Source organism: Rhinoraja longicauda, chromosome 3 (genome assembly GCF_053455715.1).
Source record: "Rhinoraja longicauda isolate Sanriku21f chromosome 3, sRhiLon1.1, whole genome shotgun sequence".
NCBI classification, from domain to species: Eukaryota; Metazoa; Chordata; class Chondrichthyes; order Rajiformes; family Arhynchobatidae; genus Rhinoraja; species Rhinoraja longicauda.
The window spans coordinates 42233411-42260587 of NC_135955.1; the positions used below are offsets into that span (position 1 = coordinate 42233411).

Below are 27177 nucleotides of genomic sequence, written 5' to 3' on the forward strand. Positions count from 1 at the left end.
CTCTGTATCTTCCCCTTTACTTTATCTATTGTCCTTAATTTTGACTTGATTGTATTTATGTATAGTATATCCGATCCATTTGGATAGCATGCAAAACAAAACTTTTCACTGTTCCCGGGTGCTTGTGAACATAAAAAACCAAAGCTAAAATGCTGTACAACTTCTTTATCACCCTAAGCATTTGTGTTGCCATTATCAGGGAGGTAGGCCCTTTGCAAAACCCAGTGTTACAAAAAAAGCTATACCCAGCAATGGCACGTTATACATAAAATTCCTCTTTTCAGAGTTGATTATTATTAGCTCCTCAAGGCATGGTAAGTGCATACAATGTGTTTTTAAGCTGCTATTTGTACTCGTCAACTTAATTTATTTTAAAGGTAAAAGCTAATTGATGAAACCCTATTCTCCAAAGTCACTACAGAAGAGTTAATACACATTTTCCTTCCACACTGGCATGTCACTGAGTACACATACAAATTAATGCTTCATATCTGTTATTTCAAAACAGATTTTTATAGGATCATATAATTTTTCCAACATAGATCGAGAGCCACAGGCACCACCGAAAAAGGAAAAAGGAGGAAGAAATTCTGTGCTGCAAAAACAAATTAAGTATGCTAATAATGCTCTTCTCGGCAAAAAGGCTATCTTTTTAACAAATTTTATTTTGAAATGTTGAATTTTATTCCAAAGTACTTCTGTTCTGGGCACAATCTAACGAAGAAACAGAATCAGAGCAGAAAACAAAAAAAATACCCACAGATGATGAGATTTATGAAATTCTTCAGAGGACAGAAGTAGAATAATATTTGCAATGGAAACGAATTGTTGAACTTCTCCTTTATGAAGGTTCTCCTCTGCAACTTTAAATCAAGATATTGCTCAATCTGTTAATTGTTTTCAGAAAGTATTTATTCCATTAGAAAAATGAGGAAAGATATAATAAAGCACTAAAATAATAAGAATGGTTATACATGTGACATTGCAGAATTAGATAATGGGACATTAAAAAATGCTCAGCAGTGAAGGAACACAAAACACTTGCCATGCTCATTATCATCTTTAAAAGACGACAGCAGATGCAAAAAAAGTTAAAATTCACGGTTTCATCCATGAGAAAAATTAAAATATAAAAGTAATACATCAAAACTGATCTTTGGATTCCATGGATCTTTGGTCAGCCTGAAGAAGGGTCTCGACCTGAAACGTCACACTTTCCTTCTCTCCAGAGATGCTGCCTGTGCCAATATGTTAATGTGCTTTTTGGTTTATTTATTGAATTAATAATACAAGATTAAGTTAATTTTCATGTAGAGGATGATCGGGTGAATCTCAGACTTTGTGTAGTGGATCAGCATCAATGGAAGCATTTTGTGTCCATGGATCTTTGGATGTTATTTCTATTAATCAGAATTTTATAGTAATGAGCGATAGCAAACTTGTTCCGGCCAATGGTTGCTTAGTAGATCCAGTACTGCCTAACTTGCTGGTCACCCCATTAGGGAAAGGATATTGTAATGCAGAGTCCTTCAACAGCTAGGACTGAGGAAATCAAGGATTGCAAATGGATTTAACGTGATGTATAATTTATGATGAATTATTAGGAGGTTGTGGTTCACAATTTAAAGCAATTTAGAAGGATGTCGTTTTTAAGAAAGCTTTAAATAATATTGCATTCAGTTTAGCTGAAAAAAGAAAAAAGTGTTTGGAAAAAGATTAGAGCAGTTGTAGAACCAACCAAAGACATACTTGTTAACCACCCAAGGCGTCAATTCTATGTGCAGAACTACCAATTTCAGAGGTATAACAGCGCTAATAGAAATCTACAATCATTCAGATTCACACATTGCTTCCATTGATGCTGATCCACTACACAAAGTCTGAGATTCACCCGATCATCCTCTACATGAAAATTAAGTTAATCTTGTATTATTAATTCAATAAATAAACCAAAAAGCACATAAACACATTGGCACATGCACCTTAAAAATTGTTACTGTGATAAATCTATCAACAACAACCTTGATATTATCACTTCTGAGAGCTTGATATACAAATTGCTTTAAGATGGAGAATGCAGCAGCCAATGAGTAAACAATGAGGTGGCAACTTTGACCAATATGTGCACTCATGTCATTCCAGCTCAATAGATATCTGTGTATCCACGTATGTGTTTAAGTCAGCAGCACCGTCTGGTTTTCAGACATTTGGACCTACTTGCCAATGGACCTAGACCTCGCTCTGTCAAACCAGTTGTGTGCGCAATGACCACTCCAATGATTCAAGCACTGGCATCTTCCTCTATCCCTTTAGTGGAAGTCACCCTTGGTCCCAAAATATTGTTTAAGATTACAACAACCAGGATTAAAAACTAAACTTAATAAAAGCTATTTCAGCTTAACTAAGAAGCATATTTCTTGTATTTATAACTTAGGTAGCCAAGTAATATAAAACAAAATCACCCTCTTTCTCCCCTCTATCACAGATGTGAACTGTTTCTCCCTCACAATGAAATGAACAAAGGAAATGGAAAAGCTTATTCTGAAGCCTCTGCTGAAACTTCTCCAAGCCAAATCTAAGCCAGCATGTAGTGTGACAATAACTCACCCAATTTTGGGGGGAAATAATTTGGTTTCACAGGCAGAATATTAAGAAGGACTTCCTCAAATGGTGCAGAATTGTGATAGATCCAAGACTTTATGCACAGAAAGTAAGAACAATTCAGCATAAATGGAAAGATGCAGGCATTTTAAGTATTGTTCTTCCAACAGATCACTTCACAATGAACACCATTTCCTACCCCATTTCAGTAAGCAGGTTTAATGCTTCGTCAACAGTGAACGTTTTCATCAACTTTGAGAATTATTTTGCCCAAACTCATAATGCATTCGGAAATGTAGTCAAGAAGAGGAAGGCTTTAATCAAGTTATCAGAACCAGATGAATTGCTTTTAAAAAAGAAATGAGGGCACAATAAAGCTATTAAAATAAAAGATGCAATTGGTTTCAAACAGCCTAAGGGGCTGAGATTTGAGGAAAAGAGTGGGGGCGAAAAAAGAGGAATAAACAGAGACTTTGGTTTTCACACAGACTACACTATTATTCTACTTGCACCATAAAACAATAAATCTCCAACAGCAGCTACCAATAAAACTGTCATTGCTCCTTGAGAAGGTTCTTCTAGTTTAACTTTAACGAGTATACACCACTTAAGAAATCAGGACATTTTAAAATGGAAATCATTTTTAAATCTTAAATCTGGTTGGACTTCGCCCATGGTTAGGTTTGAAGCAGAATTTGGGGCCAACTAGGCTTAAAAATTGTCAACCCTCTTTGCTACGTAGATCATTCACGCAAGCAGGAATATAAACAGGAAATAATTAGAAACTGCAATTATCAATTTCCTGAAAGAAACAAAAGGAAAACAAAAGGGGTGCAATAAACATGACACTCTTTGGTGGCCGTGCAAGTTTCCTGCCAACAAAAGGCACATTAATCGCTAACTGGATCATAAAAACTTGCACCTGCAGGACACCGTTTGATGTGAGTGAGAACGAAAGCTTCATTCATCATTACTAACTGTTACTTTAACAGAAAAACTGTAAGCAGCAATATGCTTGTTGTAGCAATGCATTTTGCAAGTTTGTTTTGGGGGGAAGACCACCGTTACAACCAGTGCTGCATTTGAAATGATGCAGATTCTTACCTAATTTTGGAGCGACAGGTACAGGGAATTACTTCTCCACGTATGGTTCCAATACTAAAGAAGACCAGTCCTAATACATGCCACAAATTGAACAAAACAGACACACTAAAATAAAAATGATAGCAAAGGCTTTTATGGCCCTGTTATCAGCAAGAGATTCATACCCAGGCTGCATTGCTAACTTTGTCACTGAAGACACACAAGCACATGGAGGGCTGCACTAGCATCCAAGTGGCAGCTCAGTTTTTAATACCATCAAAAGGGAAATTAATTACAAATCAAGGCTGTCGAATTGATCAATTAGCTACACGCTGTTTTTAGGACGATGGATTTGCAAAAAAGCAAAAGCAAATTAGATCATCGGGAACTGTGAATCACCATTGTTTAGCAATGTCTACGGAACTAGAAAGATAGCAAGAGATGAAAACAATAATTAGAGTGGTTGAGAATTTTTTAACAATTGCAATATTTCAGAAGACATTTTAAAACAACACAGCCACACAAATCTTATTTTGTCCAAGTGATAAAAAACACTATTCATGCAGCACACATCAGTACGAGTTAAAAGTGTTTTTTTTTTTTAATTTTATGGTGTAAAAAGCTTGGTTGAGTAACTACAACTATGTAATCTGTCTGCAAACAATTTGTATAATTTTGAATTGTGATCGGCACAGGCTTTACAGCAATTATTGCAGCAATCTATGAAAAGGAGGGACAAATCTTGAAAGTTTCATCGTGGCACTTTCCTTCATCTTCTCATCACTTCTACAAAGGGAACTAGAAATGAATAAAATCTCAGTCAACATGTGGAAAAAATTGCCTGACCTGCTGAGTTACTCCAGCATTTTGTGTTTACCAACCAACTCCTGAGACTTCAAGAAGTACCCATTCCTTCTCTCCCGAGATGCTGCCTGACCTGCTGAGTTACTCCAGCATTTTGTGAATAAATGGAAAAAATAATACATGACTCAGAAACATAGAAAATGGGTGCAGGAGGAGGCCATTCGGCCCCTCGAGCCAGCACCGCCATTCATTGTGATCATGACTGATCGTTCCCAATCAATACCACGTGCCTGCCTTCTCCCCATATCCCTTGATTCCACTAGCCCCTAGAGCTTTATCTAACTCTTAGTGTAACTACTTAACTACTTTGTGTATTCAAGTAGTACTTTCACATCAATTCTCATAAAAATAACTTTAGGTTCACAAATTTCAAGCATCAGAAGATATTCATTCTTGACCAACTACTTTGCAATTAACCAATTACTCTCATGTTGCAGTTCTTTGCACCATCGAAGTGGGCCAAAGCCTGAGGAGACACAATTTTGTGCATCAGCATTCCGGCATTGCTCAGGCTTAAGATAGAACGAGCTGGGCTGACTCTTTTTAAAGGATCGGTATTTGTATTTAGATCCTCGAGCTGAGTGGGACTTGGGCTCAGATTTGCATTGGGCATATATATAAAAATACAAAAATGCACATGCTAGGGCTGGAGTTGAGTTTGGGGTGGTTGTGGTCAGATTGAATTTTAATTTCATTGCAAGAGACCAACACTGAGCAGATAAAAGCTGGTAAAGGAAAACTATTTTGAGTCTGAAGATATTATCATTTAGAACATCAAAACTGGAGTGTTTATTTGTAGTGCAATGATATCCATATCTATGCAAGCACAAGAAATTACAACGTAAACGGTTTATGAATTAGTAAAATTCTTCAAGATGTTATAATTTGAAGAATATTTATATTCCTTGGTTCTAAAGTGCAACATTTGGAAATACTGTACAAAACAGAATAAACCTTGCTTAAACAAATGTTCAGACCAAATAAATTGTAACCATAAATTTACAATACCAGCATAGACTTGAAAATACAACCAGATTTAGAGTTAGGTATGTTAAGCCTAATACTCAAAATACTATATTAGTTAACATTTTAACATCATCTGGAGCATAAAATTATATTTTTCCAAAGATAAAATGGAACACTCCTTAACGTGAAACTTTTCCATTTTAATAAATACTCCAAGATCATCTACTTGAATTGTAATGTACTAAGTGAAAATAAATTACAACTATTAAAACATTTCCAGCACTCTTAAATGCTGCCGCTGCTGAGCTACAAAACCCCTGCATGAATCTTTGTGGGCCATTCTTAGTCACGTGTATGACCACAAATGTGAAAACTTGTGGAATACATCTCTTCTAATTCTGAAACCATTACAGGTATATTGTGTTGCACTGAATATCGGGCAGTGGTCAGCACGGAATGTAATACAGGCACTGCAGGGAAATGACTCCATGGATCCTGTGGCGTGATTCCCAGAGTAGACTGCCCAGCTTGTCTGGCGAAATGGCTCATCGCCAGAACTCACCAACAAGCACCAAAACCTGGCTTGGCTGGCGGTGAGGGGAGCCCTCCCAGTCAGATCCTTCCTGCACCGCCGGAACCTGACTACCAGCCCATGCTGCCCTCGGGACAGCGGCTATGGAGAGGAGACGGTTGCCCACCTCTTCGCAGAGTGTAGATTTGCAAAGAGAGTCTGGAGAGGTTTGCAAGGGTCCCTGTCACGATTTATTCTGAACAGCTCCGTCACAGACGACTGTTCCCAGGGACGCATTCAGAGACTGACATCGAGTGCTGCTGGAAGGTCATTTACTCGGTGAAAGATGCTCTTTGCTCTGCCCGAGCTTTGTCGACCTCCCAGCAGAGCGAGATGTCCGTCGGGGAATGTTGCCGACTGGCCCGCTGCAGACGTACGTGTTGAGGGACGCACTGAAGCTTGGTGCAGCCAACGCCAAGGTTCTGTGGGGGAGGGCCACAGTCTAGGGTCCTCCCGCTGCCGGACAAGGAGGGCAGGGTGTAGTGGATACGCCCCTCCAAATAAGGGAAGGGATTCCACACCAGTGGGCCATACGAGTGAAAATGGTGATGGTTAATTTTGTATAATTTTTATATTGAATATCTGTATTGTATAGCCTCCGAGAATGTCGGATGGAGTTTTGGAAGGAACGTTTGGTATATATATGTATTCCTTGAATAAAGTATTTTTTGATAATAATATATTTTATATTTATGTGTGTGTGTGTGTGTGTGTATAAGTGTGTGTGTGTGTGTGTGTGTGTGTGTGTGTGTGTGTGTGTGTGTGTGTGTGTGTGTGTGTGTGTGTGTGTGTGTGTGTGTGTGTGTGTGTATGTGTATATATATGTTGAAGTTTATCGTGAAATTTGTATATGTTATGCTGACAATGTTTGTTTAGGGCAGAGGTCAAATATGACTGGTCACGTGTGTGGCCATGTGAGGTCACACACATGACCAGTCATATCATATTTGACCTCTGACCCTAAACAAACATTTTAGATTTTTTTTAGAGATACAGCGTAGAAACAGGCCCTTCGGACCACCGAGTCCGCGCCGCCCAGCGATCCCCGCACATTAACACTATCCTACACCCACTAGGGACAATTTTTACATTTTGCAGTAACCAGCCAATTAACCTACAAACCTGTATGTCTTTGGAGTGTGGGAGGAAACCGAAGATCTTGGAGAAAACTCACGCAGGTCACGGGGAGAACGTAAACTCCTTACAGTACCGCACCCGTAGTCAGGATCGAACCCGAGTCTCCGGCACTGCATTCGCTGTAAGGCAGCAACTCTACCGCTGCGCCACCGTGCCGCCCGCATTACATTGTCAGCATAACATAAAAATTGCACTTGATAACCTTCGACATACAAGTCATATATAAAGTACAAAACAATATACCTGTAATGCTTTCAGAATTAGAAGAGGTGTATTCCACAAGTTTACACATTTTTGGTCACACACGTGACTAAGAATGGCCCATTAATAAATTCAAAAGGATATGAAAACATTCACTTAGATTTGAATTGGTAGAAGTTTTATATCACTCCAGTCAAGCAAAAAAAATCCAAACCAGCCTTAAATATTAATCAATATAATTATGTATGTAGCTTAAAAAGATTTGCGCCAGTATTCAAAAGTCAGCTCTGTTTTTAATACCATCAAAAGAGAAATTAATAGGAAATTAATTCAAAATCAAGGCAGCCAAATTGATCAATTAGCTACGTGCTGTTTTTAGGACCATGCATTTACAGAAAAGCAAAAGCAAATTAGATTGTCCACAAATATTACTGTGAATCGCAGAAAGAACAGAAATGTCAACTGCATAAACGAAAAAAGCTCTATAACAGTAAATATGGTACGAGGACAAATGTGAAATTAAGAACTGCTTGCACAATTTCTCTGCATAGAAAATTAGAAAATGCCTCTATTTCTCCGGTAACTGGCTTCAGAGGATTAAAGAATCAATGTTGCAGTCATTCGTAACATTTAAAGCCCGAGCACAACCTTAAAAAGCTGCATTTCTGTCTGAGCAGCTGCCACAGCGATGTTCCATCTACGTGCGGTCAGTGATATCAAGACAGAATAATCCTCAGACCACAACTCAAATTCTAAAACTCTTGTAAGCAGCAATTCAAAAATCATGTGGAGAACTAGTTTTTTTTAAGTCAACTTTATCACAAGAAATAAAATTATTTTATTTAAAAGATAACTCCACCCTCAAAACCTTCCCTCCGAGACAGTGGTGGAGAGGACAAGAGCACGAGAGTCCAGAGTTGCTCCTTGCTGTTTAACAGCCACCTCATTCAAATGGTTAACAAAACCGGCAGAATATTGGGATGCACTATGCACCATCCCACAACCACCCCCATCCCTGCAACAACCCTTTGCAATGCACCCAATTTTCAGGCGTATTTTTCTGCGTGGATCAGGGAATATAACAACTCTAAAATCTACTGAAGTGTACAAGAGTCCTGCTTCAGAGATTTAGGGGAAAAAATTGTAGCAGCAAAGTGATTGGGCAAGAGTGAGATCACTTGCCAAGTTAAAGCACAGGAATAGAAGGGAACAGCTAAACACTTGACAGCATTTTTTTTCTGTGGATTTAGCTGTAATTGCGACACTTTCTGGTTGCTCTTTACTGTGTGAAGATCAGCCAGGAACCAGGCTAAAGATTAAGCAGCTCCAACTCTCCCCAAAAGCAATCACCCGTGTTCTCTTAAACCAAGCTTCTTATTCAGATTAGTTTATAGTTATATGCAACAGGGTGCAAATAGCTTCCTCATATGAAGCTCAGATTAAACAGTATACTATGGCAAGTCCGAAACTTGTTGGTTGTAAGAGGAGTTTATTGCAGCCGCAATATTCGGATACAGAGTTAAACAACAAGGTAAAGGACAACCAATACAAACTTACTGTCTTCCTTGAAGACTTCGCCGAACTGACTCAATCGGGCGCCAAACGCGCACATGACATCGCTGGCCAATCAGCGATGTTGCTCTCTGGACCAATCCCTATGGTCGCGTTCCCACGTGACCTCGCTGGCCAATCCGAGGGTTCGACGACCTGGACCATTCTCTATGGTCGCTACATGACCCCCCCCAGAACCCGAGGTGCGGAACCTAGCAGGGAGCCGGATTTCGCGACCATAACGAGTACGGAGAGGGACAGCCTGAACCACAGGAGCCGGAGGTTCCGGACTTGGCGGAACAGCCGGAACGAGAGGTTCTGGAGGAACTACCGGAACGGGGGGTCCTGGAGGGACTGCCGGAACGGGGGGTCCTGGAGGAACTGTCGGAACGGGGGATCCCGTACTGAGCGGAACTAACGGAGGTCGGCCTCTCCTAGGGGTTTGACCGACCAGGACTGGTTGATCCGGGTCCAAATGGGCAGGTTTGAGCCGGGACACCGAGACGAGCTCACTCTTGCCGCACATGTCTAAGGTGAAGGTAGCCGTTCCCTTACGTAAAACCCGGAACGGCCCTTGATAGACCCTCTGCAACGGGGCGCGATGGGCATCTTTACGCAGAAAAACAAACTCACAGTCCTTCAGGGAAGACGGTTCATGTACCATGGGACACCCATGACGTGAAGTCGGAACTGGAGCCAGGGAGCCCACCCGTTCCCGGAGAGATGCTAACACTGATGGGACTGTAGGCAGCAGGTCTGAAGGGTCCGGAAACAGATCTCCGGGTACTCGAAGTGTCGAGCCATATACTAGCTCTGCGGACGACGCACCGAGATCTGGCTTAGGAGCAGTCCGGATGCCCAAAAGAACCCAAGGGAGTTGGTCTACCCAGTCCGGACCTTCAAGCCTTGCACTGAGGGACGCCTTAAGTTGGCGGTGGAACCTTTCTACGAGTCCATTTGCTTGGGGGTGATATGCAGTCGTGGGTTGTAACTTGGACCCGTACAGTTCTGCCAGCGCGGCCCAGAGGGACGAAGTGAACTGTGGCCCTCTGTCAGTGGTAATAACTGCCGGGACCCCGAAACGAGCTACCCAATGAAGGGCCAAAGTCCTAGCACAAGACGCTGACGAAATATCAAACAATGGGAAAGCCTCTGGCCACCGGGTGAACCGATCCACCACCGTGAGGAGGTGGGTGTAGCCCCGGGAGGAAGGCAAAAGCCCGACCAAATCCACGTAGATGTGGAAAAAACGAACAGCCGGGACCTCGAAATCCTGTACGGGGGGCTGGACGTGGCGCTGGACTTTAGCGGTCTGACAGGGCACGCAGGAACGTGCCCACCCCGCTACCTGTTTCCGCAGGCCATGCCAGACAAACCTCGCTGCTACCAAGGCAGAGGTGGAGCGGATGGACGGGTGCGCCAGCCCATGAATGGCATCGAAAACCCGGCGCTGAAGGAAGGGCGGTACTACCGGCCTGGGACGGGGAAGAGAAACATCGCACCAGACTTTCGTGCCCTCCGACCCACAAGCTACCTGGGCCAACTTCAATCCCGAAGTGGTGGACCGGTAAGCCGAAACGGTATCCGCTAGGAGCTGTGCCTCCGCAAGCTCCTTGGGATCCACTTCGCAGTCCATCGCCGAAATAGGGGGAAAAGCAGGTCTAGACAGGGCGTCAGCAACGGCATTAAGCTTACCCGCGACATGACGGACATCGGTGGTAAATTCGGAGATAGCGGTCAGGTGCCGCTGCTGGCGGGCCGACCATGGGTCAGACAATTTCAAAAAAGCAAATGTTAATGGCTTGTGGTCCGTAAATGCCACAAATGGGCGGCCCTCGAGGAAGTACCTGAAATGACGAACAGCTAAATAGAGAGCCAGAAGCTCTCGGTCAAATGCGCTATACTTCAGCTCGGCCGAATTTAGTTGCCGGCTGAAAAACGCTAAAGGCTGCCAACGGCCACCGACCTGCTGCTCCAGAACCCCGCCCACCGCCACGTCAGAGGCGTCAACCGTCAGGGCCGTGGGGGCTCGGATGGACCAACATGGTGGCGTCTGCCAAAGCTGCCTTAGCTGCTGTAAAAGCCGACTCAGCGGTCGGGGACCACAACAACTCTACCGGATTCCCTGCAAGGCATTGGAAGAGTGGGCGCATGACTCGCGCAGCTGCCGGAACGAACCTATGGTAGAAATTAACCATGCCTACGAACTCCTGTAGCCCTTTTACTGTGGTGGGCCTAGGAAATGCCCGGATAGCCTCCACCTTTTCGGGCAAAGGGGAGGCGCCGGCAGGGGTAATTCTGTGCCCTAGTATATCAAGAGCAGGAAGGCCGAATTGACATTTGGAGGGTTGGATTATGAGCCCGTGGTCTTGGAGCCGCTGGAACACGGTCCGCAAATGGGCCTGGTGTTCCTGCACGGAGGGGCTGGCTACCAGGATGTCGTCTAAATAAATAAACAAAAACGGTAAACCACGGCCCACGCGGTCCATCAGTCGCTGGAAAGCCTGTGCCGCGTTCTTTAAACCGAAAGGCATACGCAACCATTCAAACAACCCGAACGGAGTAATTGTTGCAGTTTTCTGTATGTCCTCCGGTCGCACCGGAATCTGATGGTATCCTCGCACCAAATCGATTTTGGAAAACACCACCGCTCCTTCCAGCCCAGATGAAAAATCCTGTAGGTGCGGTATGGGGTAGCGATCAGCCGTGGTGACAGCATTGAGACGCCGATAATCGCCACATGGTCTCCACCCCCCAGATGCTTTGGAGACCATGTGTAACGGCGAGGCCCACGGGCTGTCAGACTGACGGACAATTCCCATTTCCTCCATTTTCCTGAACTCCGCCCTTGCCACCACCAGTTTGTCTGGCGGTAGTCTCCTGGCCCGAGCGAAAACGGGAGGGCCTTCGGTGCGGATGTGATGGACCACACCGTGCTTAGCCGAAGGCGTGTCAAAACGTTGGACGAGCAGCTCCGGAAACTCTGCCAGAATCGCAGCATACGAGTCGGGGCCCGCGACGACGGCCTGGACAGTAGGGCTGGGCGAGGAGGCGATTGTCGGAGCGACGTGCTCATCTTCGGCGGAGGGTCGGAGGTCGTTACCGCGGACATCAGGAACCAGTGAAAAAGCCCAGAGAAAATCTGCGCCCAGGATCGCTTGTTTGACGTCGGCTATGATGAATGGCCATTCGTACGTGCGGAGGCTTAACACAAGGGACATCTTCCGTGTACCGAAAGTGCGAATTGGGCTGCCATTAACCGCGATGAGGGTGGGACCTGTCTTACCCGATCTGGTTTCGAGGTCGGTCGGCGGCACTATGCTGACGATGGCTCCCGTGTCTACCAAAAATTCTGTGTCCGTGAATCGATCATGGACATAGAGGCGCCGGTTCTGGCCAATCGTAACTGCCCCTATGTACGATCGGCCGAGGCATTTCCCGCGAAGGTACAAGGCAAACGACAGTTGCGGGATTCGTTACCCCATCGTAGGTGATAATAGCACCAGCCGCGCTTGTGCGGATCTTTTTGGCGGGCTTTCTGAGAATTGGCGGGAGACATGGCGCCATCTTGCCGTCGCTGTGGCGTGGTCACTGATGTCGAGACTTTGTTGATCGAACCACTCGCCTTGTTTTTTGCCGCTATGAGCGCGTCCGCTTTCGCTGCATATGCTTCGGGGTCCTTAAAAGAACAATCCGTGAGCAGCAGTCGGACATCCTCGGGAAGTTTCTCGCGGAATGCCTGTTCGAACATAGGGCAATCCGTATGCTCACCGGCTAGCATCATCATTTCGGCCATGAGGACGGAAGGCAGTTGGTCTCCAAGATCCGGTAGGTGCAGAAGTTTTGCCGCACCACCATGCTTATTAAACCCGAAGGTTCGCAGTAATACTTTCTTCATGGCCTCGTACTTGTTTTCCGCAGGTGGATTCACGATGAATCGCATCACGCGCTTGGTTGTGTCCGGCGATAGAGCGCTGACGAGGTAGAAGTACTTCGTGGATTCGTCCGACACCTTCTTTATATGAAATTGAGCCTCGGCGTGGATAAACCAAGCTTGCGGTGCGTGCGTCCAAAACAACGGTAGATGAACGCCTGCCGCGCTTGACTCCGGTGTGCCCTGCTCGGTCATCGTCAACGAGGCGTCGGGTTCCTGCTCAGTCGGTGATCGTCCAGATCACGTCGGGGTCACCAATATGGCAAGTCCGAAACTTGTTGGTTGTAAGAGGAGTTTATTGCAGCCGCAATATTCGGATACAGAGTTAAACAACAAGGTAAAGGACAACCAATACAAACTTACTGTCTTCCTTGAAGACTTCGCCGAACTGACTCAATCGGGCGCCAAACACGCACATGACATCGCTGGCCAATCAGCGATGTCGCTCTCTGGACCAATCCCTATGGTCGCGTTCCCACGTGACCTCGCTGGCCAATCCGAGGGTTCGACGACCTGGACCATTCTCTATGGTCGCTACAATACCCTCAATAATAGTAAATACAATAAACACGTGCAAAGCAGCCGAATGGGCAAGATTGTAGTGCAAAAAAATTCAAGTGCAATAAGGAATGAGGAGATAAGAGTAATAGTACGTGGCAGCACCTCTGGGAAGGAGGTGTGAAATACATAACTGGTTCACGTGTCTGACAGCAGTGGAGGAGAAGCTGTACTCTGGTCTGGACAACTGTGTTTTCAATCTCCTGTATCTTCTTCCAGAAGGTAGCAGAAAGAATAGGGAATGGCTAGGGTGACAGGCACCAGTGACGATACTTCCAACCTTCATGAAGGTGGACTGGATGGAAAAAAGTGACAAGTCTGTGATGGACTGGGCCGAGTTAATCACTCTGTTCAGGTGGCCAAGAGCAGAGCAGTTGCCCGACCAGACTGAGATACAATACTTCAAAATACTTTCGAGAGCACATCTGTAGAGGTTTGAAAGGGCATGCTGAATTTTCTCAGATACTGAAGAAAGAAAATATGGTGCTCAGCCCATCACTGTGAGAGGACCAGATTATGTTTCTGGTGCAATGGATGCCTAGGAACTTGAAGATATCAGCCATTTCCACAGTAGCTCCATTAACAAGGACAGTATTGTGTTCACCCCTCTCCCACTGTATTAGATCAACAAGTGGGCTGAGGAATGGCCAATGGAGTTTAATCTAGATAAGTGTGATGTGTAACAATCTGGGAAGTCAAACTAGGGCAGGACCTTTACAGTGAAGGCTGGTGTCCTCAGGAGTGTTGTAGAGCAGAGGGATCTAGGAGTACAAGGACATAGTTTCTTAAAAGTGACATTAGATAGATTGGGTGGTGAAGGAGCTGGCCATCTGTCAGGAAATTGAGGATAGAAATTGAGACATCATGTTACAACAGTACAACATGCTGGTGAGGCCACACTTGGTGTATTGTGTTCTTGTTTTGGTCACCCTGCTATAGGAAATATGCCATTTAGCTGGAAACGGTGTAGGAAAGATTTACAAAGATGTTACCAGTACTTGTTGGCCTGAGCTGTATGTAAGGAGAGGTTGGGCAGGGATAGGATTTTATTCCTTCGAGCACAGGAGGCTGAGGTGTGATCTTGTAGAGGTGCATAAAACCATGGGGAGAATAGATAGGGTGAATGCACAGAAACTTTTACCCAGAGTAGAGGAATCAAGAACCAGATATAGGCTTAAGATGACGGGGTGGGGGGAGGGGGGGGAAATTATTTAACGTGAACCAGAGAGGCAACCTTTTCATAGAGGGTTGTGGGTATATGGAACGAGCTGCCAGAGGAAGTTGTCGAGGAGAGTACTCTAATAACATTTAAAAGACATTTGAACAGGTGCATGTATAGGAAGTGTTTAGAGGGACATGAGCCAAATGCAAGTAAATGGGACCAGCTTACTTGGGGCATCTTGTTTGACAAGGATAAGTTGGGCCAAAGGTCCAGTGTCTGTTCTGTATGACTGTAACAACCAAGTCCTTCGTCTTGCTGATGTTAAGGGTTAGGTTGTTGTATGGACACCATGAGACAACATTCCTGACAACCTTTGTGTACTCTGTCTCATCAATGTTGTTGATCCTGTAGCAGTATCATTGGTGAATGCAAAAAAAATCGTTATTTTGATATTTGGTCACTCAATCATGGATGTTCATGGAGTAGAGCAGTGGACTGAGCACCAATCTCAAGAGGGTCAGGATAGAACAAATTTTATAACCAATTCTAATTGACCGAGGTCTGTCGGTCAGGAACTCCAGAAGCCAGTTGCAGATCGAGGCCCCAAGGCCAAGATGCAGAAATTATGAGTTGAGCTTCGCCAGTTTTATGGTGTTGAAGGCTGAGCTGCAGTCAGTGAATAGCATCCTGAGATGAGTGTTTTTGTTGTCAAGGAAATCTATTTCTAAATGCAATGCACGAGACATGACATCCTCTGTAGACCTGCATTTCATGCATGCAAATTGGAGGGTGTCTTCATTGCCCAGGAGCTGGTGCTGATGTGGGCCAATCCTTCAAATCAATGTTAGAGCTACTGGGTGCTAGTCATTGAGGCAGGTCACTATTTTTCTTGGCGTCTGGAATGATGGAGGTTGCCTTGAAGCAGATGGTGACGCTATGCTGTTGAGGTGAAACACTGAAAATGTCAGCACAGAATGTGGCCAGTTGATTGTTGCCCAATTTCAGAACCCATCCATGGATTCCATCTGGGCCGGCTGCTTTCTGAGTGTTTACCCTTGTGAAACCAGATCTGACTTCTGCCACTGAGGTGTGACAAAACCAGCGGAGGATGGGGGGGAAAAAAAGCCCTTCGTGAAACTTGCTCAAACGCATTGATTTCATCCAGTGTAGATGGATCATTGCCAGAGATTGCATGAAATGTTGCCACTTACTGGCACCATCTTATATTGGGCTAAATGGTGTTAAAAGCAAGTGGATGCATTACTGCTAAAACAAAGGAGGAGAAAGCTCAGTCATTCAATTTCTTTCACCTTATGTGAAATTCAAGATTGAGTTTGAAATGCAGAACTTGCAAAAACAGTAGAAAGAGCTGTTTAACATTCCAATAAAGTTCCTTGTCCAAGTGGCGGTTGGATTTTGGTTTATTTTTTTAAAACCCAAACACCAATAATTAGTTCTTTAGAGAGCTGTGGCGTTGGAACTATTTGGAAGTGTAGAAATGGCCATTTTAATTAGGTCATGCAAACAAACTGTACTGCAGAAAAGATTTGGCATCTGATAGGCAATCATTTCCTTGATCTTAAATTTACACACTTGTACTACACCGCTACTGTGCGCAGTGCCCGCAAGACCTTTCTTGCTCCTTTCAACACCAGTCTCCTTCCTTATTTTCACACAATGTTGAAATAATGCCCATGCTTCTTCAACATGCTTTTTCGGGACCTCAAACTGGGGAAGCTCCCTCTCTAATTTAACTTCCTGTTGTCATCCTTCAAAGCCCAAGTTACCAATTAAAATCACATTGCCTAATTTTCTTTGATCTTTTCCATTTTTGTGCAACATTGACGGCATCCTGCATAAGAGAGGGTTAGAGCCTCAATTTGGTTTCTCGCTTTTATAAAATACACCTGCTTACTGGAGAACAGAGATTAAGATTTCTAATTCAGGTTTCATATGAGCCATTTGTACAGACCACTGTTCTTTACATACGTAGCTAGCACAGATTTAAATTTTTTTTGTACAGAAACTTTAAATATAATATACCATGTATGAAACACAAATCACCAAGAGAGTGACTTGAAATTCAATATTTTTCTGACAAAACATTAATGTCGTTTAAGCAGAGTCCGCAGATAGAAATTGCATCAAATCTATGTCTTTGAACCTTTTGCTTCCGATGTAACATTAATACTACAATGTGTTCAGAAATATAGGAGTCAAAACATTCTGAGTAGTCTTGTTGATTCAATACACAAGTGGAAAAAAAAACCTCTGCTTAAACTGTATAAATGAGGTGTGAATAGATAGTGTACCAATTTATGAAAGAAAAATATTTAGTAAATAAATACAACATCTGAAAATAAGGAGTATACTGTTTCTCCACTGGACAGCATGAAAGGAATGAATAAGATGCATCTAGAAATGCACGGCTAGATTTACCATCACATGCGTTATTGAATTAAACTAGATATTGAACATGAACAAATTCTGGTAAGCTGAAATTCATCGTTCAATAATCAAACTCTACTTAAAACCTACTCCAAAACTGAAACAAGTATGAAATTATTCAACAATTATACTGCTTGCTCCATCCAGAAACATCAGCTGCTCTCCATAGACACAACCGTTACATAGCCATTTCCTCAGTATCTGCAAGTTTCTAGAGTTATAAACGTGTTGTCAATGAATAGAGTTACAAGGATCAACACGCGCACACACGCACACAGTTCCACTCTCTGGCCATTGTTTTGGGGACTTAAAGGCCAACTTCAGTCGTGAGCTCCCAAATTACAGGCTTCATGTTACCTGCCCCACCAGAGGGGAGAGGACACTTGATCACTGCTACACTTCAATCAAGAACGCATATCGCTCTGTTCCTCGGGCGGCTCTGGGTCTCTCCGATCATTGTTTAATTCAACCTATTCTGACCTAGATGCAGAAACAAAATTCTGCTAAACCTGTGGTCAGAACAACGAAAAGATGGATGAGCGAGGGGATCGAAAAACTACAGTCCTGCTTTGACTGCACTGATTGGAATGTGTTCAGGGATGCAACCACAAGCTTCGATGAGTACACTTATACTGTGACATCCTATGTCAGCTTTTGCGAGGACAGTTGCATTCCCACAAAGACAAGGATCTGGTTCAACAACAAGCCCTGGTTCACAGCAGAACTCAGACCAGCTCCGCCAGTCAAAAAATGAGGCCTACAGGAACGGGGATACAAACCTCTACAGGCAGGCCAAGTACAAGCTGAGAAGAGGAATCAGAGCTGCCAAGGAAAGGTACTCTGAGAAGCTGAGGAGCTAGTTCTCAGCTAATGACGCTTCTTCAGTTTGGAAGGGCTTGCAAGAAATCACTAGGTACAAGAGGAAAACCCCACGCTCCTTGGACAATCGTCAGCTGACCAACGACCTGAACGAGTTTTACTGCAGGTTCGAGAAACAGAAACATAACCCTGGGATCCCCTCCCTCCCAATCATCACTTCACACGCACTCACAGACTGACTCCAGTTTACAAAGACTGGACCCTTCCCCACCCACTCCTCCCCAAGCAGCAATTCACACGTGCTCACAGCCTGACTCTGTTCTGAAAAGTCTGGACCCTTCCCCACCCACTCTTCCCCAAGCAGCAATTCACACCTACTCACATACTAACTCCAGTTTGCAAAAACTGGCCCCTTCCCACCCCCACCCCTCTGCAATCACCAATTTGCACATACTCACAGCCTGACTCCAGACTGGGCCCTCGTCCACTGCCCAACATCAATCTGACCACGTCTCCATCTCCAACAATAGAAATTGCAGAAGTGGAGAGGCTATTCAGGAAACAGAAACGCCGGAAATTTCCAGGACCGGACAATGTTTCCCCCTCTACCCTCAAGCTCTGTGCCGAACAACTGGCACCGATCTACACAGACATTTTGAACCAGTCCCTGCAAACCTGCACTGTCCCTGCCTGCTTCAAGGTCTCCACCATTGTCCCTGTACCCAAAAAGACAAGGATCACTGGTCTTAATGACTACATGCTTGTCGCACTGCCCTCTGTCTTCATGAAGGCCTTTGAAAGACGTGCTGGCTCAGCTGAAAAACATCACAAACCCCCTGCTGGACCCTCTGCAGTTTGCATACAGGGCCAATAGATTGGTGGATGATGCAGTCAACCTAGGCCTGTACTTCATCCTCCAGCACCTAGACTGCAAGGGGACATATGCAAGGATTTTGTTTGTGGGCTTTAGCTCTGTATTTAACACCATTGTGCCAGAGCTACTACAGTCCAAACTCTCCCAGTTGACTGTGCCTGAACCCCTCTGTCAGTGGGTCATCAACTTCCTGACAGACAGGAAGCAGCATGTGAGGCTGGGAAAGCACATCTCGGACCCGCAGACCCTCAGCATAGGAGCACCGCAAGACTGCGTACTCTCCCATCTCCTTTACTCTCTCTGCACCAACGACTGCACCTCCACAAACTCCTCTGTCAAGCTCCTCAAGTTTGCGGATGACACAACCCTGATTGGACCGATCCAGGATGGGGAGGAATCTGCCTACAGATAGGAAGTGACACAGCTGGCATCCTGGTGCCATCGCAACAACCTGGAGCTCAATGCTCTTAAGACAGTGGAACTAATTGTAGACTTTCGAAGAGACCCCCCCTCCCCCCACTCACCATCAACAACACCACAGTCACATCTGTGGAGTAATTTAAGTTCCTTGGAACCATCATCTCCAGGGACCTTAAATGGGGGGGCCACCATCGACACCACAGTCAGAAAGGCCCAACAGAGCATGTACTTCCTGCGGCAACTGAGGAAACACAATCTGCCACATGCACTGATGGTCCAATTCTATACTGCTATCATCGAGTCCGTCCACACTTTCTCCATCATGGTCTGATTTGGCTCAGCCAACAAGCACGACATCCGGGGGCTGCCACGGATCGTTCGATCAGCTGAGAAGGTTGTTGGCTGCAACCTTCCCCCCATTGACGAACCGTACACTGCAAGGGCCAGGAAGCGAGCAGGCAAGATCATCTCTGACCCCTCTCACACTGGCCACAAAATCTTTGAAGCACTTTCCTCTGGAAGGCGACTCCAGACTGTCAAAGCAGTCACAGCCAGACAGCTTTTTTCCACAAGTAGTAGTTCTAATCAATAACCAAAGTCTGTAGTCTCTTTTTTGCTCTGGTTTATTTTCACCCACATGTTTAGACCATAATGTTGTATCCTTATTGTTTTGATGTGTTTATGCTTTATTCTTAATTGTTAACTGTATGTTTGTGTTGTCATTTGTGAACAGAGCACCAAGGCATACTTTGTCAATAAACTTAATCATTCGTTCAATAGCTTTTCAAGTAAAAAAATATTCAACCTTATTCTCATGGTCAGGAGTCAAATCACTCCTTTGATGATTCAACCGTTACATATCATCAAAGATAGACACAAAAAGCTGGAGTAACTCAGCGGAACAGGCTGCATCTCTGGAGAGAAAGAATGGGTGACGTTTTGGGTCGAGAACCTTCGTCAGACTGGTTAGGGATAAGGGAAACGAGATATATAGACGATAATGTGGAGATGTCATACGAGCTTCTCATTTTCACCCGACAAACAGCTTACAATGGCCTGTTTCCTTTATCATCATTACTTTTTTGCATGTCTTTCATTCATTGTTCTTTATCTCTCCACATCTCCGTTTGTATCTCTCGTTTTCCTTATCCCTAACCAGTCTGAAGAAGGGTCTCGACCTGAAACATCACCCATTCCTTCTCTCCAGAGATGCTGCCTGTCCCGCTGGGTTACTCCAGCTCTTTGTGTCTATCTTCGGTTTAAACCAGCATCTGCAGTTCCTTCTTACACGTTACATATTATTAAACTGATTAACCGGAATCAATTTGACATATCGTCATCTTCCGCCACCGTTTTCTCTAGGAGTTTTTCAAAAGTAACATATATGATGCTCTATTGCAACACATGCTAAAAAGATAAGCATATTGCTCAAGTATAGCATTACAACTACCAGTTAAGCATGAACAACAAAAATCCCTCTATCATAAACAAAATCTGGATGGCATTTTGGATCAAAACTTCAAATAAAAAGATCGAGATATCCTTTGCTTTACGTCTATTACTATTTATTTTCTCTGTGCCCTTCCTAGGATTGCCTTACTCGTTTAAAAATCTGAACAGGACAATGGCTCACTCCCCGGCTTCGTCTGTGTCTAATGTGGAATAAGCAGCTTCACTCGACTTTCCTTCCTTTTGGAAAGAAATTCAACAGCGCTACAATTTTACAACCAAAAGCAGGAAAGGTGGGCTGCAATGGGAAACAGGAAATAAACAAGAAATCCATTGATCAAAGTAATACTGACAAAAGAAGATACATCTACATTGCGCTTCCAAACAAAAGATGTCCAATTTCAGGTTATTTCCTTCATTGTTATTGGGTGGATTTTGTAAATGTACCTGTAATTCTGAATAGCATAGAACCAAAATGTGTATGTATAGCTGTAGAATATATAGGCAAATACATAAATAACAGATTTTTAACAAAAAAGGGCTTAAACATAATTGTTAGTGTAAATGTGCAGCCAAAATGCTATGCTAGCCTAAAATGTTTTATAATTGTCTGGTTTAATCATTCAGACTCAAATTTCATTGTTGCATTTTCAGAGAACTTCGAAGATTGTCAATATTTTGTGCCATTCAGCTTTTTAAAATCTCACAATAACCTTTTACATATTTTAGTTTGTACCTCCTGGTAGAAGTGAACAGCTGACATTATTTCCACAGACTACAGAGTACTACTGTGTGGGATATCTCATTCAACCTAGTCCTATGCTGAAAACCAAACACTATGCTTTTGTCTCAAGTTAGCACTCCAAATACAACCACAAATCACCAGGCATGTGAGTGAGGTAAAAAAAGAGGAAAGGAGCCGAGCGTTTGCGCGAGGCGTACAACGGGGGTCAAAAAATTGGAAACATTTTGAAAAATTACACACAAAATTACCAGTTTCAAGCCTCTTTTATTGCATTTCAAAGTAAAAACAGACATTACAAAATAATTTGAATATGTCACTGTACACTAACATTTTGATGTAAATTCACACATTAATTGATAATCAGCCCAAAAAGGTGGTAATTGGCTTTTCTGCTGTGTTTTATATTTTAACCCTGTCTTAATTACTTTAGTTATATAATCTTGCACATAAATTTAATATTTACTCATTACAGTTCCACCACTGATTTTCTGGCAGTCGGTTCCAGAGCTTTGCTGATTTATCCAGCAGGCCAAGGAAGTCGGCTATGGGGATAGATTTGCTGGCTCCAGCTGGGCTGGAGTTCGAGTCCCAGCCGCAGGTTGCAACTTCAACCCACCGATCGGCCGTGGAAGTCTCGATGAGGTAGAGATTGGCTACCTTGCCCAGCCTAGGTGCCATATTTTCGGGAAGACTTCCAGGGCCCGTGGGGGGATTTCTCGCGGAACCCCTAGCGACCTCTAGCGGAACCCTAGTGTTCATTACAAGTCTATACATCGGGTTTTTTTCTTTCTTTTTTCGACACGATTTCCCTGTTTATTTGGCAAAGTGAAAAACGCGGAAATCATGCAAAAAAGCGAGGAAAATGGATTTTAAAAATGCGGAAATCCGCAGAAACTTCACGTGCCTGAATGACTCATCTACATACAAAGCCAGTCATTTCATAATTAAATAAAGCTCTTAAATGACTTGTTCCACAGCACATCCTTCAGAGACCACTACACAAATCAATGTGTACCTCTTAAAAAAAGAAAAGGAACTGTGATTCAAGGGTAAAGCTCAAAAATAAATGTGACTGTCTGGAAGCAGTTTTGTTATATTTCATGATTCAAAACATTTCCCACCAAAACTAGACTTGGACAATCCCACTCCTAATATTTTATAGAGATCCCAACATTGCAGGTGTGGGGTGAGGGAAGTACCACCAGTATCCTAGTGGCACTGTGCCATTTATAATGGACAGAAAAGTTCATTTTTGACGTTTAAGTCTAACCCCTTCCTGAGCAGCTTGAGAGTCTGGCTAAATGCCAAACAACAAAAAACAAAAAAAACAGCATTTGCAGCCACGGGAGAGGGGACAGAAGGGAAACTAACCACAGCAACCAAAGCAGATCAGACACCAAGGACGGGTGGTAGGCAAGGACTGGAACAAAGAGACCACGGGGAGGTATGCTTGGGTTCACTGGTTTGGAGCAAAATTGGCTGAACATAGCTCTTTGTTAAAAGGAGTGGGGCTTCTCTAAAAAGCACTAAGTGCAGGATCCAACCACTCCCAGCCCATTTGCCTGCCAGGTTTCCCAAGCACTAGGAAACTCAGCCAACAAATAAATTGAAATGGGTGCCGAAATCCGAGGAACTAAGCCTTATTTAAAGGGTATCATGAATCAGTCTCTCCAGAGCAGGTTATTCAGACATTGAAACCCGTCGCAATAAACTGCAACTTGGCTCAGTGGTTGCAAACTATGTCTCTGGCTCACATATTTGACAAGTTAACCCTATGTCTACCTTGGCCCACCCTTTAGCATGCCTGATTTTGTGGAAAGGTTTGGAAAGAGACCCTTAATATCCACTCCCCCCCCCCCCCCCCCCAACTCAAAGACCATCTTAGGCAACAGGAACAATTTCACTACCCAAAGCGTTCAAATTCCTCATTTACACTTCATTCTTACACTTCTGAGTTAAACCTCCTTCAATCAGCAAAAGAACACCATGTTCCAGAATTCATTTAATGGCAATGTGAACTTACTGAACAGATAAAACACATCACCCACTGACTTTATCCAGGCACGATTTCAGTTAGGTGAATGACTAATACAATAAAGTCACAAGGACTCAAGTTATGGAGTCTGAGACAAGAGAGAAATCACTGGAATTTGTCTGTCCATCAGTAAGCTATCTGTGTCAAGGTCTACATTCAGAAACACTATTGAATCACGCACCCCACACTACTTTGAAGCATTTAATACTTTTCATCTTTAGCTCAGGGCACTTGCAGAAAATACAACTTTGTTGGCAGTATACCAAGCTGGTACAATTCCCTTCATGGGAATGAAAACATGATCCGTCGGCTGGGATTTATACAAAAAAGCCAGAAAAACTTTTCAAACAAAGTGTGGTCTCACATTATCTCAGTTTATAAGTGCCCCCATTTGAATTATGGCTGTTCCTATTAACATTAAGTCACTTACTTGCTCCCTCCTGCATTCTTTACCTTATTAAGCTCTCAGTCAACATTAAATTATATAATATGATGCATCAGACAAGTCTTTGGACAACGATACCAACAACATAATTAAGAGCAATTTAATAAACAATAATGTATTACATCAGTCATGCAATGAATTCTTCCTGTAAATATGTTCTCCAAAAAGAGTAAAAAAGCTGAGGGATAACATCTGATATTTCATGCAATGCACTCAAACATTGGCAGCCCCATCCTCAGTTGCCAAGGCTTCCATTTGCCAAAATCAGTGCAATTCCAACAGCACCCAAATTTAATTTGACCACACAAAGCTGCTTGCTTGACTGTCACCCCATCCACCTCTACTGTCAGCATACACACAATCTACAGCAACAACTGAAAGAGATCACTTTGAATAATTCTGCTCAACACATGCTCTTCATTTCCCGGTAGGATAACATCAGCCGCTAGTTTCCGAGGTATGCGTCCCATGCTTCCAATCATAACTCTGAAATACTTTGTCACTGCTGGCCCAAAATTGGGAAATTGCCCTGCTCAAAAGCACTGTGACTGTACATTCATCACCATACAAGACAGCGCTTCAGGAAGGCAGCTCACAATCCCTTGGGCAAGTGCTGGACAAGAAACATATGACGTGACGTGACGCTCCTCTGATCCACCATCAGGCAAGAACCACTGACATGCTTTTCCTCTTCCTCCTCTCATTTCTTTTCTGGATAATGTGTTTCATTTTATATATATTTTTCAATTTAATTTCAATACCTTATCAAACTTACCATTGCTACATTTTGAAACAACTTTGATGTCATAGAATATAAAATTCTAGGTTGACCATTTTAAGGGTATTAATATTTAGCCATAAATGCTCCGCTTCCACTCAAATTAATCTTAAATGTGCACCTACCTCAGATTTAGTAGACATATCATCTTCTACTGCAGAATAATTTGGATCTATGATTTCTTCAAATGGTGGCAAATTTGGCTTCTTTTTCTCAATCACTTCATTTTCTGTTGGGATTTTTATCATCTTAACTTGAGGTCTGTCCTTATTGAGTTTCTTTTCAGAAAGAAGTGGGTGCGCAGAAGCACTGGAAAAGCTTTTAAACAAAAATTCAGAGCTGCTTTTCTTTTTCTTCTTAGCTACAAGTTCATCAGTGTCTGTATTAGGAGGCCTCTTCATTGGGGCCTTAACATCCTGCTGAATGCCTCCACATCCACTTACCAAGCTGTGTTCCAATGGTTTTGGCTCTTTCGACATTGGCTTTGGTTCCTTAAATGCCGTCTTAGGAACAGTTTTCTCATCTTTTAATGGTTTGTTTTCTTTGGGTTTCTTTGAAGGCTCTTTGGACGTTTTACTGTGTTCCCTGGAAAGTTCTTTGAAGGCACTTTTGTGCTCTTTTGAGTCTTTAGATGGTTTGTCTTTGTGCTCTTTCGTGGATTTGTGCGACTTGGAGAAACTGTTAGAGCTGCTCTTATTTGGATCCTGCGAAGTAGAAAGGGGGAAAAATAGTCATCCCTTTCAATAGTCATCACGGTACTGTGTAACTTCTGTTCCCCCAATCTAGAATCGTTCTTTATAAACTACAAACCCTTTTACTCTCCGAGGGAATTTACCTCTTTTATTCTCGCTGGAGATTACATCCCCCCCCCCCCCCCCCCCCCAGCCTGCGTACGTGAAGCGCAAACGCAACTCGCTGACCAGGTAATGAGGGTAGAGAGTGACTTCCCGGACTCCATGGTCATAGTTTTGGGGGACTTTATCAAGGCCAACCTCAGTCGTGAGCTCCCAAAGTACAGACTTCATGTTACCTGCCCCACCAGAGGGGAGAGGACACTTGATCACTGCTACTCTTCAATCAAGAACGCATAGCGCTCTGTTCCTCGGGCGGCTCTGGGTCTCTCTGATCATTGTTTAGTTCACCTTATTCCGACCTAGATGCAGAAACTAAAATCTGCTAAACCTGTGGTCAGAACAAAGAAAAGATGGACGAGCGAGGGCATTGAAAAACTACAGTCCTGCTTTGACTGCACTGATTGGAATGTGTTCAGGGAAGCAACCACAAGCCTCAATGAGGACACAGACACTGTGACATCCTATGTCAGCTTTTGCGAGGACATTTACATTCCCACAAAGACCCGGATCTGGTTCAACAACAACAAGCTCTGGTTCACAGCAGAACTCAGACAGCTCCGCCAGTCAAAAGATGAGGCCTACAGGAACGGGGATACAGACCTCTACAGGCAGGCCAAGTACAAGCTGAGAAGAGGAATCAGAGCTGCCAAGGAAAGGTACTCTGAGAAGCTGAGGAGCAAGTTCTCAGCTAATGACGCTTCTTCAGTTTGGAAGGGCTTGCAAGAAATCACCAGGTACAAGAGGAAAACCCCACGCTCCTTGGACAATCGTCAGATGACCAGCAACCTGAACGAGTTTTACTGCATGTTCGAGAAACAGAAACATAACCCTGGGATCCCCTCCCCCCACCCCCAATCACCACTTCACATGTACTCAAAGACTGACTCCAGTTTGCAAAGACTGGATCCGTCCCCACCCACTCCTCCCCAAACAGCAATTCACACCTACTCAGAGACTGGCTGGAGTTTGCAAAGACTGGCCCTGTCTCTTCCCTTCCCCCCCCCCCCCGTCTCTTCCCTCCCCCCCGTCTCTTCCCTCCCCCCCCCTCTTCCCTCCCCCCCCCCCTCTTCCCTCCCCCCCCCCCTCTTCCCTCCCCCCCCCACCCCCCTGCAATCACCAATTTGCACATCCTCACAGAATGACTCCAATTGCAGAGGTGGAGAGGCTATTCAGAAAACAGAAAAGCCGTAAATCTCCAGGACCGGACAATGTTTAATTAGTAATGTGTGTAAATTCAAGAAAATGTTCAAAAATATTATATTTGAAAGATACAAAATATGTGATCAGCACTGAGAAATGACTGATATGATAGAAATGATGGTTCTTGACTATATTTGTGTTTCTTTCTATGTTTTGTTCATCTGCTTCAGTTGTGTTTAAAACAAATTATATTTAGTTAAGTATTATGGGTAGGCATAATAGGCTTTGGCTTCTGCCTACACCTTTATTTTTTTTTCGGTCAAAAAATATGTGTGATTATATTGTTTTATTTTTTTGATACAATGTTTTTTGCACCATTTAACTTTCAAAACTGTATGGTCAATCGGTTGTATAGTATTGACCGGAAAAAAAATGTTTCCCCCTCTACCCTCAAGCTCGAAACTGAACAACTGGCACCAATCTACACAGACATTTTCAACCAGTCCCTGCAAACCTGCACTGTCCCTGCCTGCTTCAAGGTC

At 43.7% G+C, this 27177-nt stretch overlaps 1 protein-coding gene across 1 annotated transcript in view; it reads right to left on the minus strand.

Annotated features, from left to right (window-relative positions):
- Window positions 1–27177, minus strand: part of mllt3 (MLLT3 super elongation complex subunit) — a 126057-nt gene that overhangs the window by 29077 nt on the left and 69803 nt on the right. The window contains exon 5 of the mRNA XM_078396038.1: window positions 24767–25345. Within this exon, the coding sequence (XP_078252164.1) occupies window positions 24767–25345 (579 nt within the window). The remainder of the gene's footprint in view (window positions 1–24766; window positions 25346–27177) is intronic.